This window comes from Phaseolus vulgaris, chromosome 5, assembly GCF_051622355.1.
Source record: "Phaseolus vulgaris cultivar YP4 chromosome 5, ASM5162235v1, whole genome shotgun sequence".
In the NCBI taxonomy this organism is placed as follows: domain Eukaryota; kingdom Viridiplantae; phylum Streptophyta; class Magnoliopsida; order Fabales; family Fabaceae; genus Phaseolus; species Phaseolus vulgaris.
This window is the reverse complement of record NC_143502.1, coordinates 14064192-14077433: the sequence shown is the minus strand read 5'-3', so window position 1 is coordinate 14077433 and position 13242 is coordinate 14064192. Positions and strand designations below refer to the sequence as shown.

The 13242-nt window shown below is 44.8% G+C and overlaps 1 protein-coding gene across 2 annotated transcripts; it reads right to left on the bottom strand.

Annotated features, from left to right (window-relative positions):
- Window positions 1–681: 681 nt before the first annotated feature.
- On the bottom strand, window positions 682–5262 carry LOC137835201 (E3 SUMO-protein ligase MMS21). Of its 2 annotated transcripts, XM_068643588.1 has the most exons (7): window positions 5050–5262; window positions 4902–4973; window positions 4706–4816; window positions 4496–4606; window positions 2705–2844; window positions 1077–1162; window positions 682–993 (listed from the first exon to the last, which is right to left on the bottom strand). In XM_068643588.1, exons 1-7 carry the CDS (start codon window positions 5140–5142, stop codon window positions 866–868), a joined length of 741 nt encoding a protein of 246 aa, XP_068499689.1. In that variant the 5' UTR covers window positions 5143–5262; the 3' UTR covers window positions 682–865. The 2 variants fall into 2 exon arrangements, 1 of the variants encoding a protein (XP_068499689.1); XR_016521056.1 differs by lacking the exon at window positions 2705–2844 and having other exon boundaries at window positions 5050–5231.
- Between the last annotated feature and the right edge of the window lie 7980 nt (window positions 5263–13242).

Genomic DNA, 13242 nt, shown 5'->3' with positions numbered 1-13242 from the left:
TGGTCTAAGATGCGCCCAACTTGACTTGGTCCAAGGTGTGCCTAACTTGACTAGGCTTGATGTTAGCCCGGCTCGCTTAGCTTGACATGACTTGATCGAGTCTAACGTTGACTCAGTTCAACTCAGCTTGACGTGGACCTTATCAATCTTGACTTAACCTGGACCAACATGACCTAAGCCCAACGCAATCGACCTACTTGACTTGGGTTTGACCCAACCTATCCATCTTGACCTAGGATCGACTCAGACAAATTAGTTATTCGTAACTCAACCTCCTATCCAAAACTGGACTAAACTTGACTTAGACTTAGTCATACCAAACTGTTCTTACTCAACCTAGACCTAATTAGTCTAAATTTGACCTAAACACAACCTAGCATAACCCATGTTAACCAATTTGAAATGCTGCAAACCTAACCTGATCTAAGTCCAACCTAACTTTGTTCATACTAAGTTTGGATTTACATTAAGTAAATGTTTTTCATGTGTATAAAGATTTTTTTTTTCACTTTCTTTTTAAATGTTTATTACTTTAAAAAAATTGTTCATGGGTTTGGCCCTAACCCATGGGGATTTTATTGTCATTTTGGCCCTATGGGTTTTTTCTTATGTGGGCTTTTTGGCCCTTACCCATGTGGTTTAGGGTCAAGCCCTCTGTGCTTGGCCAAAGTGACAAGTCTATTTACAAGTTGAAACCTCTTCAATTAACCAACCTAGTCTCAATCTGGCATGTCAACCAAGATATTGTAATTATCCTAGAATAGAACGTACACAACCTAAAAATATTGACAAAGTAATGGATTAGGAGTAAGTGGATGTCCAAAGGTACTTTACTATACAGAGAAAATCTAGGTTTGATCAATCACTAATCCTCATTCAGCATGGTATAATCTTCTACTTCAGTTTCTTTATTCATTTTGCGCATTTCATCGATCTCAATTAATAACAGCGGATCTTGCACCAGCTTATCTGCCTGCAATATCTTTGGGCAACCTGACATAGATATTTGGTTAAAGAAAAACACAATGGTGGCATAAGATTCATGTAAAGGTTCAAACAAGACAACAATGATCTACCTGATATTGGGCATTGACCACGTTGTTGCTTTGACTTCAAATACTGCATAATTACTTTCTTTTCATAAATGTGCCTACATTCCATGCTGCATCATTGAAAGGGAAACATGAGTTACATATATTATATCATCATCATCTTAATAAGGCATAACAATATTTTTTCTTTTAATGAGATGTTACAATTCAGAACAAAATAAGCCATTTTAAGACTTCATAGTCAATTCTTAATAATAGTATGTTGTAGTATCGATAATCGTCTTGTTTGTCATGAAGTGCCTTGGTGCTAACATAAAGGGCATCTAAGACGTAGCTGGTGAGCCATGTCATAAAGCATTATTTGACACCACTAAAACAATGAAAACTCTTGCCAGCTAAATTTTGAATTTTCATTTCCATATTTACATGATTCCAGGAATTGTAATGAACTTTCCTACATACAGAGATGTGGCATATACCTTTATGGACAAGTGATGCTAAAGATTAAATAAATACGAACTCTGCAGAGTATATATACTAATTCACGGTGAATAAACAAGTCAAGCATAGTCAAAAACTTGTAAGTTGTATCTCAAGCATTAATTGTGATAAAATTGCTACTCATACTCTGATAATATATTAAAGTGGTAAAATTTAAAGCTTGAAATTGATTTGTTCAAAAAAATGAGCTCAGCTTTATTATTTCATTTATAACTTGATTGTTTTCTTTTCCTAGATCAAATTTTCCTTTAAGGGTTTTTTTGTTTATTAATTTAGTATTTGTTGAGTACATATTATACTAGAAAATGAAGAGAGTAAAGCAACTCTACGAAAAATTGAGTTAGGTAAATAGTGTATAGTATTAAATCAATAAGATTAAAATTTACTAAGTAAAACAAATTATTAGTATACATAAATTTTCTTATTTATCGTTGCTTATTTTGTGGTAGAATACACAAACAAACAAACAAACACAACACAGGCTGTACATGAGCTTTTAACAAACCTATAAAGCCTGAGCCTACCTGATGTATAATATGCATTATAGGTTTAAAAATATGCCTTCGATTACAAGTACACAGATAAAAAAGTAACAATGAAAATTATTGTTTTTCTTTTTATAACATCAGTTATTTTATTTAGGTTCAGGCCACAGCTGAGAAAAAACACGGCAAATTGAAAATTAGAAAGATACAAACAAGTCTTTCTTAATGATTTGCATGTGGATTTTTCAGCCTTAAACCTGAAGTCAACCCATTTTATCTCCTGGATAAATCAGCAGCACAGACCTTAATGGCACCATATTCCACCAGATAGCAGGCTTAACATGCTCAATATGTTATCCTTTCAACAGGAATTTTCTGATAATTTAGACTAAATCTAGAATTACCAAACGTAGCACTTTTAATTTTGCAATCAATTTTTTCACCACATACCTAGGATTTTTTTCCTGTTTACATATTCTGCCTAGCAAATGACATGCATACATTGCAAATAAACACATTTGTCAAAAAATAAAGTTGTGATGGAAAAAAAATTCAGTCAAATAAATTATGTAAACTTTAATTAAAATAAAAACAAAAAAGCTGTAACTCAAACTACTAACACAGAAGAAAACATTATTAACAGAAACAGGATGGTTCATATGTTACCAGCGAACTGGCTCTACAAGCTCAGTGATAGGCTTTCCAGTCAATGGACAAGTAACATTTAAAATATTAGACTGCGTACTGGTCATTACAATATCCTCTTGCTCTTCACCTGGCATTGGCTGTCCCGTGTGATGAACATTCTAAGGATCCAGATAAATAGCAAGCAAATTAGATTTGTTACAGGAATCCAGCTAACAATACTTCGCAGAAGGAACTTAGTAGAGTCCCAGTAGGCAGGTTACAAAAGTTACAAATTAAACAGGATCATGGAAGCATAATATTATAAAATGAAATGCATATTAAAATGTGCAAAGTACAAACCAGTATTTACTTCTTCTCTCTCCTTCCTCTCTCAGTACATAAATACTGGTGCATATGTGTGTGTGAGCATGAGAAAAAAAGAATGCAACTATTCACTCATGCAGTGGCAGACCATCTAAGGAAGTGGAAGCCCTGGCTCACTCAAAAAACTTATACCTATTGTTTTGTACCTAAAACATTTTAGTGGCTCAATAAAACTATATTTTCACTATAAGTGATTGGACTCCCACTAACTTAAACATAAAAAATGGAAATTGCTGATGGTTTTTAACATCATTCTATTATCACAAAGAGAAGAAAAAAAGTGAAAATGCATAGAAGAGAGGAGGTCGGTCAGCTGAATCTTTGGCTCTTTGAGATGTTTATAAAACACTAGACCTTGTTTAGTTTATGAAGCATTTAATGTGGATGGTATATGAGCAGTTGTAAATGAATTCTATCCTATGGATTTCTAAGAACAAGAGAGGATTGATTTGAGATTTCAATTTCAACAATTTTATTATTGATCTTGTTGGTTATTCAGATTTGAATAACTTGTCATCCAAGTGTGAATTGTGTGAAGTTTTAGCAGAAACAACAAAGGCAAACACATCTAACTTGAGTGAACAAGTAATTTTGCTTTATCTCAACTCTTCCAATTTCTACATCTATTACAAAAAGATCATTTCAGCAATGGAAATAATAAAAAATAAGACTGCATAATAAGATAGAAGACGAATTTCTCACAAATAATATGGTGATTTATGTTGAAAGAAATTGCTGAAATGTTTAGTTCGGATTCTCTCACTGATGACTTCCCAGTCTTTTTTTAAAAGGTTCTTTCAATTAAAGTATTTAAAGGAGCAAAGAGCAGCACTTTAAATGCAAGTACATTTTTTCTTTTATATAATTTGCTGTTAGTTTACACTGGTACGTTATTTGAAAAACTTTTGATTAAATTATATAAGAATAGTGTAAGCTTGATTAGATAATTTTAACTAGTATCTAGTGGCTCCCAAAATAATTATAGTCAAGATCCACCACTGTCAAGAAAAAGTTGACAAAAATATTCGTTGAAAGAGAAATGTTAGCAAAAGTCAAAGTAATATGCTGTTTCGAACATACTAATTATTATTGACCGAAATTTATAGAAAATTATGAAATTTTATAAGTTCCACTTCTTATTTAATAAGATCCACTCATGACTTTCCAACTAATTTTAACCAATGATAAAGTGTGTTCGAAGGAATGGATTAGAATGTGTGTTGCTAGCTCTCCTGTGACTGCAAATTACATTAATGGGAATTCTTACCAGAGAAAGCAGTTATATCGCTAACATTGCCAATCACCACTACTGATTGCATGAACAAGATATTTAAAAAGAAATGATACTACACTATAAAATTAGGGAAGTCCACTGATTACCAACCAAAAATAAGAAAATAAACGCGATAGTTAATTTCATCCACATGGTAAAACAAAGCAACATACCCACACAGCTTCCTTAAACTGGCGTATTAAACGATGTTTAGGAAGATCTGAAGATTGTTTGGCCTTAAACTCGGAAAGCTCATCCTCAAACAACGTACTAAAATTAGTGAACTGCAATTGGAACAAGAATAAGATAGTTAGATTCCAAATTATAAGTAATAGCATGCACATACTAATAATAAGAGGAACTAAACAAAAGGTGTCGAGAACCTCTTCTCCAGGCTGGTATCTGTTGGTAAAAACTTGAACCGCGGATGAAAATTGCACACTTAGTTCAGATAACCCTACTAACTCAATAACCGCATCTTCAAGCTCCTTCACCTAAAATGATTTTCACATTTCACTCTAGTTCATGAAATAATGTTATCAAACAGAAAGAAGTTGAATGGTTGAAAAAGAGAAAAACCTTGTCAGGGAGGTTGTCTTCCTCCAATTGAACTGCTATGTCCTTCATCAGAAGCACGGTTTTTCGGATATCCTGAAAAAACCCTAGAAAAATAAGTGACGAGCAATGAGAAACGGTGAAGAAAAGGGGAAGGGTTGGAGTTAGTTACGGCGATGATCGGCTGAGAGTCGGAGCAGAAGGTGGAAGCGGCGTTCTTCATTCGTGCAGCGACGCCACCGCTGCCATGTGAAGTTGACGCCATTCTCCGAGGGGACGGAGGGAATTTTGGAGGGAGAAAGCTAAATAATTCAAGTTCGCGAGAACACAGCGTTTCTTCAAGGCTATGACCATTGCATTTATTTATTTATTTTCTCAGTGTGACAAAGCGATTTATCAAGTGTGTAGCATTTTATTCCAATATCATTAAAAGAATCTAATTAAATGCATCAAATTGAGAAATATTTTTTATTTTTTTATTTAATCATAAATTAATATATATATATATATGAGACTTATTGGATTTTATAATAATAATAATAAAACATAAAATCAAGAGAAAATTATTAATCTATTCATTCAGCAATTCATTAACGCCGTTTAACAATTCGTTAACGCCGTTAGATAAAAGAATTTAGTTCTATAAGCGAGATAGGGCTGAATGAGACTATTTTACAAATAATCTCTCACGGATTTATTAGTGTTGCGCTTTTTTTTCTTGCAACACATTTTGTACCGCTCTGGTGGTCGGAAGTGATGACGTGGCATCAAGCTATTGTATAGGCGTGTTGATGGGGCGCCTGGCTGGCAGAAGGGAAGGAAGTTGGGGGCTCGTGTAGTCGCCAGTTATTAAGTTGGCGTGCTCCGATCTCCAGCACACCAGAACCGGCGGTCACCGGGTTAAAGATGAAGTCGCCAGATGTAAACCCAGGCGACCAAGTGATCAGAGATCGCCGAAACAAGGACATCGCCGGAGATGAAGGCAGATAGACATTCCCCAGCTGGCCAGAGGATGAGGTCGGGGGATAGCTTGCTTAAGCATACACGGTGAAACAGGTGGTGCAGATCATGAAGGCGGCCGGCGAGACCACAGGGAAGGTGTGTACGAAGGCACCCTAACTCGCCAATCCAGTAGAGATCGCGCTCCAAGACAACTATGCACTGAGTAGTATCATGCATAAGTAACTTAGCCAAAGGAGAGTCAAAAGTAGCGCCCAAGTCAAGGAGGCTCCAGATGATGGCACGTGTACGGCTGGATGCGAGCCACGTATCCAGGTGTGTAACTGCCAGGAGAGAGAAAGTGCCCAGGTATATAAGGGTTTCCCAACGAACTTCTGAGGTACGCACGTTCAGATTGTCTTCTTTACGCTTGCGAGTTCTTGAGTATACTGAGAGAGAACTGGTTCACGGTTCCTTAAGAGTTCTTGAGTGTTACTCTTAGTATTTAGTGGTTCAGTCACTGACTTGGGCGTTGGAGTGCGATCGGCCGCAGCGGCGCCGTTCTGTTCTTTTGCAGGTTCTTGAGGTGGATCGCGGTGAAGGACGGAGGTTGACGCGGCGCACACGTCGATCCCAGTTTGACGAGGCAAAGCTCCAACGTTTTGGTCAACAGGCAGGATCATCAGGCGCCCACCGTGGGGCCGTGTAAAACCTGTTCCCATCCACAGCGTGAGTTCTTGGAGGTTTTTGCAGTTTTCTGTGTGGTTGTGTGCTGGTGCAACCATTGTCCGCTGTTCATCTAGGGTTTGTTCGGTAATTTCGCGTTTTCCACCGTTCGTTTGGATTTTTGTTCGGTGAGGTGAAGTTTCTGCTGCTTACGCGAGATTTGTTCGGTGAGATCTGAGTTCTTTGGCTCGTTTGGTTTTTCGTGGGAGAAGCGGTGGTTTCTGGTGGAGGTTCGCTGTGTTCTTGAGGTTTCTTGCGAAGTTTCGCGAAGTTCTGACCGATTGATCGCTGAATCGATCGTCGCTGAAGAAGGTGTTGTTCATTGCTCTTTCTGATTTGCCAAGTTTTCATGAGAAAAATGAGAAGCAACCGTTCAAGTCCAGTTGCGCCCGTTGCTGCTGAAGGCGCCATGACTATGGCGCAGATGGTGGAAATTATGCGTTCGTTGCAGGCGAATGTGGAAGCCTCGCGCATAGAGCAGGCGAGAATGCACGAGGACCTGGTCGCCTCTCGGGCCAGGAATGATGAGCTTAGCAAAGTGACTGAAGAACTGCGTCAAGCTCTTCAGGAGCAGTGAGGGCGCCCAGTCGCTGAAGAGATCGCGCCGTCAACGCCGCCTCGTGTTTTTCCTATGCCTTTCGCTCAGGCGATTACCGACACGCCTATCTTTGCGAGTGTGGTACCTGTGAAGGCTGTTTTTACCGGCGTGGAGGATCCTGAGGCTCATCTCACCACGTTTCATACGCAGATGATGCTGTCGGGAGGATCAGACGCCGTGTACTGCAAGATGTTTGTAAGCACACTCCAGGGAACGGCGCTGGAATGGTTCGTGAGCCTGCCTACAGGTCACATAACCAACTTCCAACAGTTTTCAAAGATCTTCGTCGAGCAGTACATCGTGAACAAGGCACCGCCCAGGGTGTTTTATGACTTGTTCGACATAAGGCAGTATCAGGGAGAGTCCCTCAGGGACTACCTGAATCGTTTTGGGGCGCAGATGGTCCGATCGCCGACCAAAGATGAAGAAATGCTGGTCTACGCATTTAAGAAGGGCGTGCTGTCGGGACCATTCTGCGAAGCATTGATCAGGGCTCACCCTGCCACGTTTGCTGAGGTCAGGCGACTTGCGGTAGCCCACATCGCCGATGAGAGTGAAGTCGCCGAGAAGAGGGGAAGCGTGGCTCCCGCCAGGCCACGCGCCCAGACCAGGATCCAGCCACAGAGGGTGCTGGAGACAGCGGCGGCCAGGAGGGATCAGAGGACTCGCCATCCTTATGATCCAAGGAAGAACAAGGGCAGGGGTCAAGGGCGCCCGCAACCAGCACGCCGGGAGTATAATCGCCCGCCAAAGCACAAGTTTGTCATGGGATTGGCGGACCTGATCGCCATTCCCAATATATCAGCTAGGTTGAAAGCGCCCGAGAAGGTGGGCGACAAGGTGCTGGGACCAAAGCCAGACGCCTGGTGTGAGTTTCACCAGGGCTTTGGCCACACCGTGGATTCGTGCTTGGCTTTAGGATACCAGCTCGACGATCTGGTCAAGAGCGGGTTCCTAAACGACTATTTGCTGGATAGAAGGACGGGGGGCGCGTCGAGCTCCCAACCAGCAGGCGGTGAGGCTCAGCAGCACGAGATGCCTACTCACGGGGAAATCCACACCATTGCGGGAGGTTTCTCGGGTGGTGGATGCACCGCATCACAGAGGAAGAGGTATGCGAGGTCTGTGATGACGGTGGATATGTTTGAAGACCACTCGCCGGATATGGACATTACGTTCACCAAGCAAGATCTTCGGGACGTTGTGCCTCATGACAACGATCCCATAGTCATCTCGTTGATCACGGCAGAAAGAAAGGTCCACAGGGTTCTGGTGGACCAAGGAAGCTCGGCAGACGTGATGTTCTGGCCGACTTTCACGCAGTTGGAGCTACCCCTTGACCAGCTGAGGCCCTATGGAGGGTGTTTGTATGGTTTCGCTGGCGACCAGGTAGAGGTCAGGGGGTACATTGAGTTGAGGACTACGTTTACAGATGAGGCGGGTTCGAGAACAGAAAAAATCAAGTACCTTGTCGTGAACGCTCCTTCAGCATACAACATTCTGTTGGGAAGGCCCATGCTCAACAGGATAGGCGCTATACCGTCGACCCGGCACATGAAGGTGAAGTTGCCGTCTATGGAGGGGGTGGTGATCACCATCAAGTCCGACCAGAAAGAAGCGAAGAAGTGCTATGAGAATAGCCTGAAAAACAAGAGGTCGGTGAGTTACGTGACAACCACCCCGCCTCCTGGTGTGAAGCCCAGATCGACGGTAATAGAAGAGACCGCCGGAAGAGACGTGGTGATGGTGGATGCTGAGCTGGGGGAGGGGAACGCCGGTCTGGAGGAAGAAGAGGCGAGGAATCGTCCTGAGGAAGCAAGGGAGCTGGGAATCGCCAGGGCAGTGATCGCCAGAGAAACCAGGCCAAAACCCGTCGAGCAGTGGCTCGAGAGAGAGATCGGGGGAAAGATCTTCAAGCTGGGAAGATCCCTGGAGGTCGAGCTCCAGGACTAGATCGCCAAGGTGATAGAACGGCATCTGGATGCATTTGCATGGTCCGCTTCGGACATGCCCGGGATCGATCCCGACTTCTTGTGCCATCATTTGGCGATGGACAACCAGGTGAGACCAGTACGACAGAGGAGAAGGAAGTTCAATGAGGAGAGGAGTCAGGCGATCAGGGACGAAAGACAGAAACTCCTCGCTGCAGGCCATATCAGGGATGTCCAGTACCCTGAGTGGCTGGCCAATGTCGTGCTGGTGAAGAAGAGCAACGGAAAATGGCGCATGTGCGTCGACTTCACCGATTTGAACAAGGCTTGCCCAAAGGATTCGTACCCTTTGCCAAGCATAGACGCCCTGGTGGACAGTGCTACAGGGTGTAAGTTGTTGAGTTTTCTGGATGCCTTCTCGGGGTATAACCAGATCAAGATGCATCCCATGGATGAAGAGAAGACTGCCTTCATGACCGAGAGATCGTGCTACTGCTACAAGGTGATGTCGTTTGGGCTGAAGAACGCGGGGGCCACGTACCAGAGGCTGATGGATCGAGTACTTGCACCAATGCTGGGAAGGAATGTGCAAGCGTACGTGGATGACATGGTCGTGACCTCGCCAGAGAAAGGCAAGCACGTTGCGGACTTGGAGGAATTGTTTACTACGATCGCCAAGTTTAGGTTGAAGCTGAATCCGGAGAAGTGCATCTTTGGCGTGGAGGCTGGGAAGTTCTTGGGTTTCCTCTTAACTGAGAGAGGAATAGAAGCCAACCCTGATAAGTGTGCCGCCATCTTGGCGATGAGGAGCCCGACCACTGTGAAGGAAGTGCAACAGCTTACAGGTCGGATGGCCGCCCTGTCTCGCTTCGTGTCAGCTAGCGGAGAGAAGGGCCATCCCTATTTCCAGTGTTTAAGGCGGAACAACAAGTTTACCTGGACGAAGGAGTGTGAGGAAGCCTTCGTCAAGCTTAAGGAATATCTGGCGAGCCCGCCGGTTTTGTGCAAACCGCTGGTGGGAACCCCTCTCAGGTTGTATTTTGCTGTAACTGAGAGGGCGGTGAGTGCGGTGCTCGCCCAGGACCAAGATCAGGCTCAGAAGCCTATTTATTTTGTTAGTAAGGTGCTGCAGGGCCCCGAAACGAGATATCAGGCCCTGGAGAAGGCTGCGCTGGCTGTGGTATTTTCGGCGAGGAGGTTGCGCCATTATTTCCATAGCTTCACGATATTGGTGATGACCGACCTGCCCATCCAGAAGGTCTTGAAGAAGCCCGACGTTGCGGGAAGGATGGTGAAGTGGGCGGTGGAGCTGTCGGAGTTTGATATTAAGTATGAGCCCCGAGGCCCGATCAAGGGGCAGATCTTCGCAGATTTCGTGGTCGAGCTCTCGTCTGAAGCGACACGAGTTGAAGGGGATGATTTCCGTTGGGTGCTTTCAGTGGACGGATCGTCGAACCAGCAGGGTAGCGGTGCTGGAGTCATCTTGGAGGGGCCCAACGGCGTGCTGATTGAACAATCTTTGAGGTTTGCCTTCAAGGCCAGCAACAATCAAGCAGAATATGAGGCGCTGATCGCCGGGATCTTGCTGGCCAAAGAAATGGGAGCTAGGGTGCTGATGGCAAAGAGTGACTCGTTGCTAGTCACGGGGCAAGTAACAGGCGAGTTCCAGGCTAAAGATCCACAAATGGCGGCTTACCTGGAGTATGTACAGGAATTGAAGAGTTCCTTTGCCTCCTTTGAAGTGGTGCATGTGCCCAGAGAGCAGAATGCCCAAGCTGACTTGCTAGCTAAGCTCGCCAGTTCAGGCAAGGGGGGTAGGCAAAGGACGGTGATTCAAGAAACTCTGAAGACGCCGAGAGCATTTGTAGCAGATCACCTGGTTCTTCAGATAAGCAAGTCGACGGAGAAAGCGGCGAGAAGTCACAGATCCCTGACTCAAGAGACCTTGAGGTCGCCAAGAATAAGAGCATGTCGGGGGGAGAGGGTGAACATGACGCAGGTCTACACGACCCATGAGCCAGACACCTGGGTGACGCAGTACAAACGATGCTTGGCGGATGGCCTTCTCCCGCTGGATCCGACGGAGGCCAGGAAGATAAAGAAGAATTCTGGCAAGTTCACAATGATTGATGGCGAGTTGTACAGGTTTGGGTTCACTCACCCACTCCTGGAGTGTGTGCATGGCGAGAAATGTACAAGAATTATGACAGAGCTCCATGAAGGGATATGCGGAAGCCACGTCGGGGGTCGAGCTCTGGCCGCAAGGACTCTCCGTGCAGGTTACTACTGGCCAACAATGAGAGAAGATTGCAAGAGGCATGCGCAGTGCTACAAGCAATGCCAGCAGCACGCCGACTGGCACAAGGCGCCTCCCGAGGAGTTGAAGTCGATTTACAGCCCTTGGCCGTTTCATACATGGGGAATCGACATCCTGGGACCATTCCCGCTGGCGATCAGGCAGATGAAGTACTTGGTGGTGGCGATTGAATATTTCACCAAGTGGATCGAAGCAGAACCAGTGGCCCAGATCACCGCACACAAGATCGAAGGTTTCGTGTGGAAGAACATTGTGTGCCGGTTTGGTGTGCCCAAGCGCCTGGTGTCGGACAATGGGACTCAGTTTGCAAGTCACCTGTTGAAGAAGCTGTGCGAAGGGGTGGGAATTCAACAAGTGTTTGCATCCGTCGAGCACCCTCAGACGAATGGCCAAGTAGAGTCAGCCAATCGTGTGTTGCTAAGAGGTTTGAAGAGAAGGCTAGAGAAAGCCAAAGGAAGCTGGGCTGAGGAGGTACCCCGCATAATCTGGGCATACCATACCACCGAGCAGTCAGGAACCCACGAGACCCCGTTCAGCTTGGTCTATGGGTGCGACGCAATGATTCCAGTGGAGATCAAGGAGAGCTCGCCGAGATTCCAGAACTTCGTGGAGGAAGACTCGAATGAGGAGAGAAGGTTGAACCTGGATCTACTGGATGAGGTCAGGGAAGAGGCGAGATTGAAAGCTGAGGCGGTGAAGAGAAGGATTGAACGAAGATATAACTCGAAGGTGATGCCAAGGCAGTTCAGAGAGGGCGACCTGGTGATGAGGAAAGCCCACCAGTACGAGATGGAAAATAAGCTGTCGCCTAAGTGGACGGGACCGTTCAGAATAACCGAGGCGCTCGGGAACGGCGCCTACCGCTTAGAGACGTTGGAAGGAGGGGCGATTCCTCGCACTTGGAACGCCACGCACCTCAAGTTATATTACAGTTAAGAACTTTGTAAGTAAAGACAAACACGAAGTTATATTACAATGTTTCTGTTAAAATAGTTTGGAGGGGGCACTCTTTTCCCTAAGGAGGGTTTTTAATGAGGCCGCCCAATAAAGAAGAGTTTTCGAAGTTTAAGGTGTTTCAGATTGCATGCTTGCTGTTTTTCAAAAGTTTTGAAGAAAGACCTTGTCACTTATATGTGATTTAAGGCAAGTTAAAGATATATTGCATGCTTTCTAAAAAGTTTCTAAGTCCCCATCGTCTATCGGCGATTGGCGGCATCAGTTAAAGTTAAAGTCCTCATCGTCTTTCGGCGATCGGAGGCACCAGTTAAAAGACCTCAACGCCCTCGCGCGTCCTGAGGCGAGATAAAGACCTCCTCGCCGTCGAGCGAGTGCAGGCGAGGAAGAGTAAAAAGTCCTCAGTGCTTTCAGAGGAGAGAAGATGTAGCCTTTGGGGCAATGTAGAGGCACCAGCGAAAAGTCCTCAGTGTTTCTGGGGGAGAGGAGATGTAACCCCTGGGACAATGTAGAGGCACCAGTAAAAAGTCCTCAGTGTTTCTGGGGGAGAGGAGATGTAACCCCTGGGGCAATGTAGAGGCACGAGATAAAGACCTTCTCGCCGATGAGCGAGTTCAGGCGAGTTAAAGACCTTCTCGCCAATGAGCGAGTTCAGGCGAGTTAAAGACCTTCTCGCCGATTAGCGAGTTCAGGCAAGATAAAATCCTTCTCGTCTCGAACGAGTTCAGGTATGGTGTGAAGGGTGGAAGAAGTTTGGAGGGTGGCTAAGGTAGGTTCGAAGAGAACGCCTAACCACCCGGTCTCTTGTTCTGAAGCTCAGGGAGGTAGAGAAGGATCCGAAAGGCGCCTCTACCCCCAGATAAAGGAACAATGGCCAAGTTGTGAAGGCAGGAAGAAGCT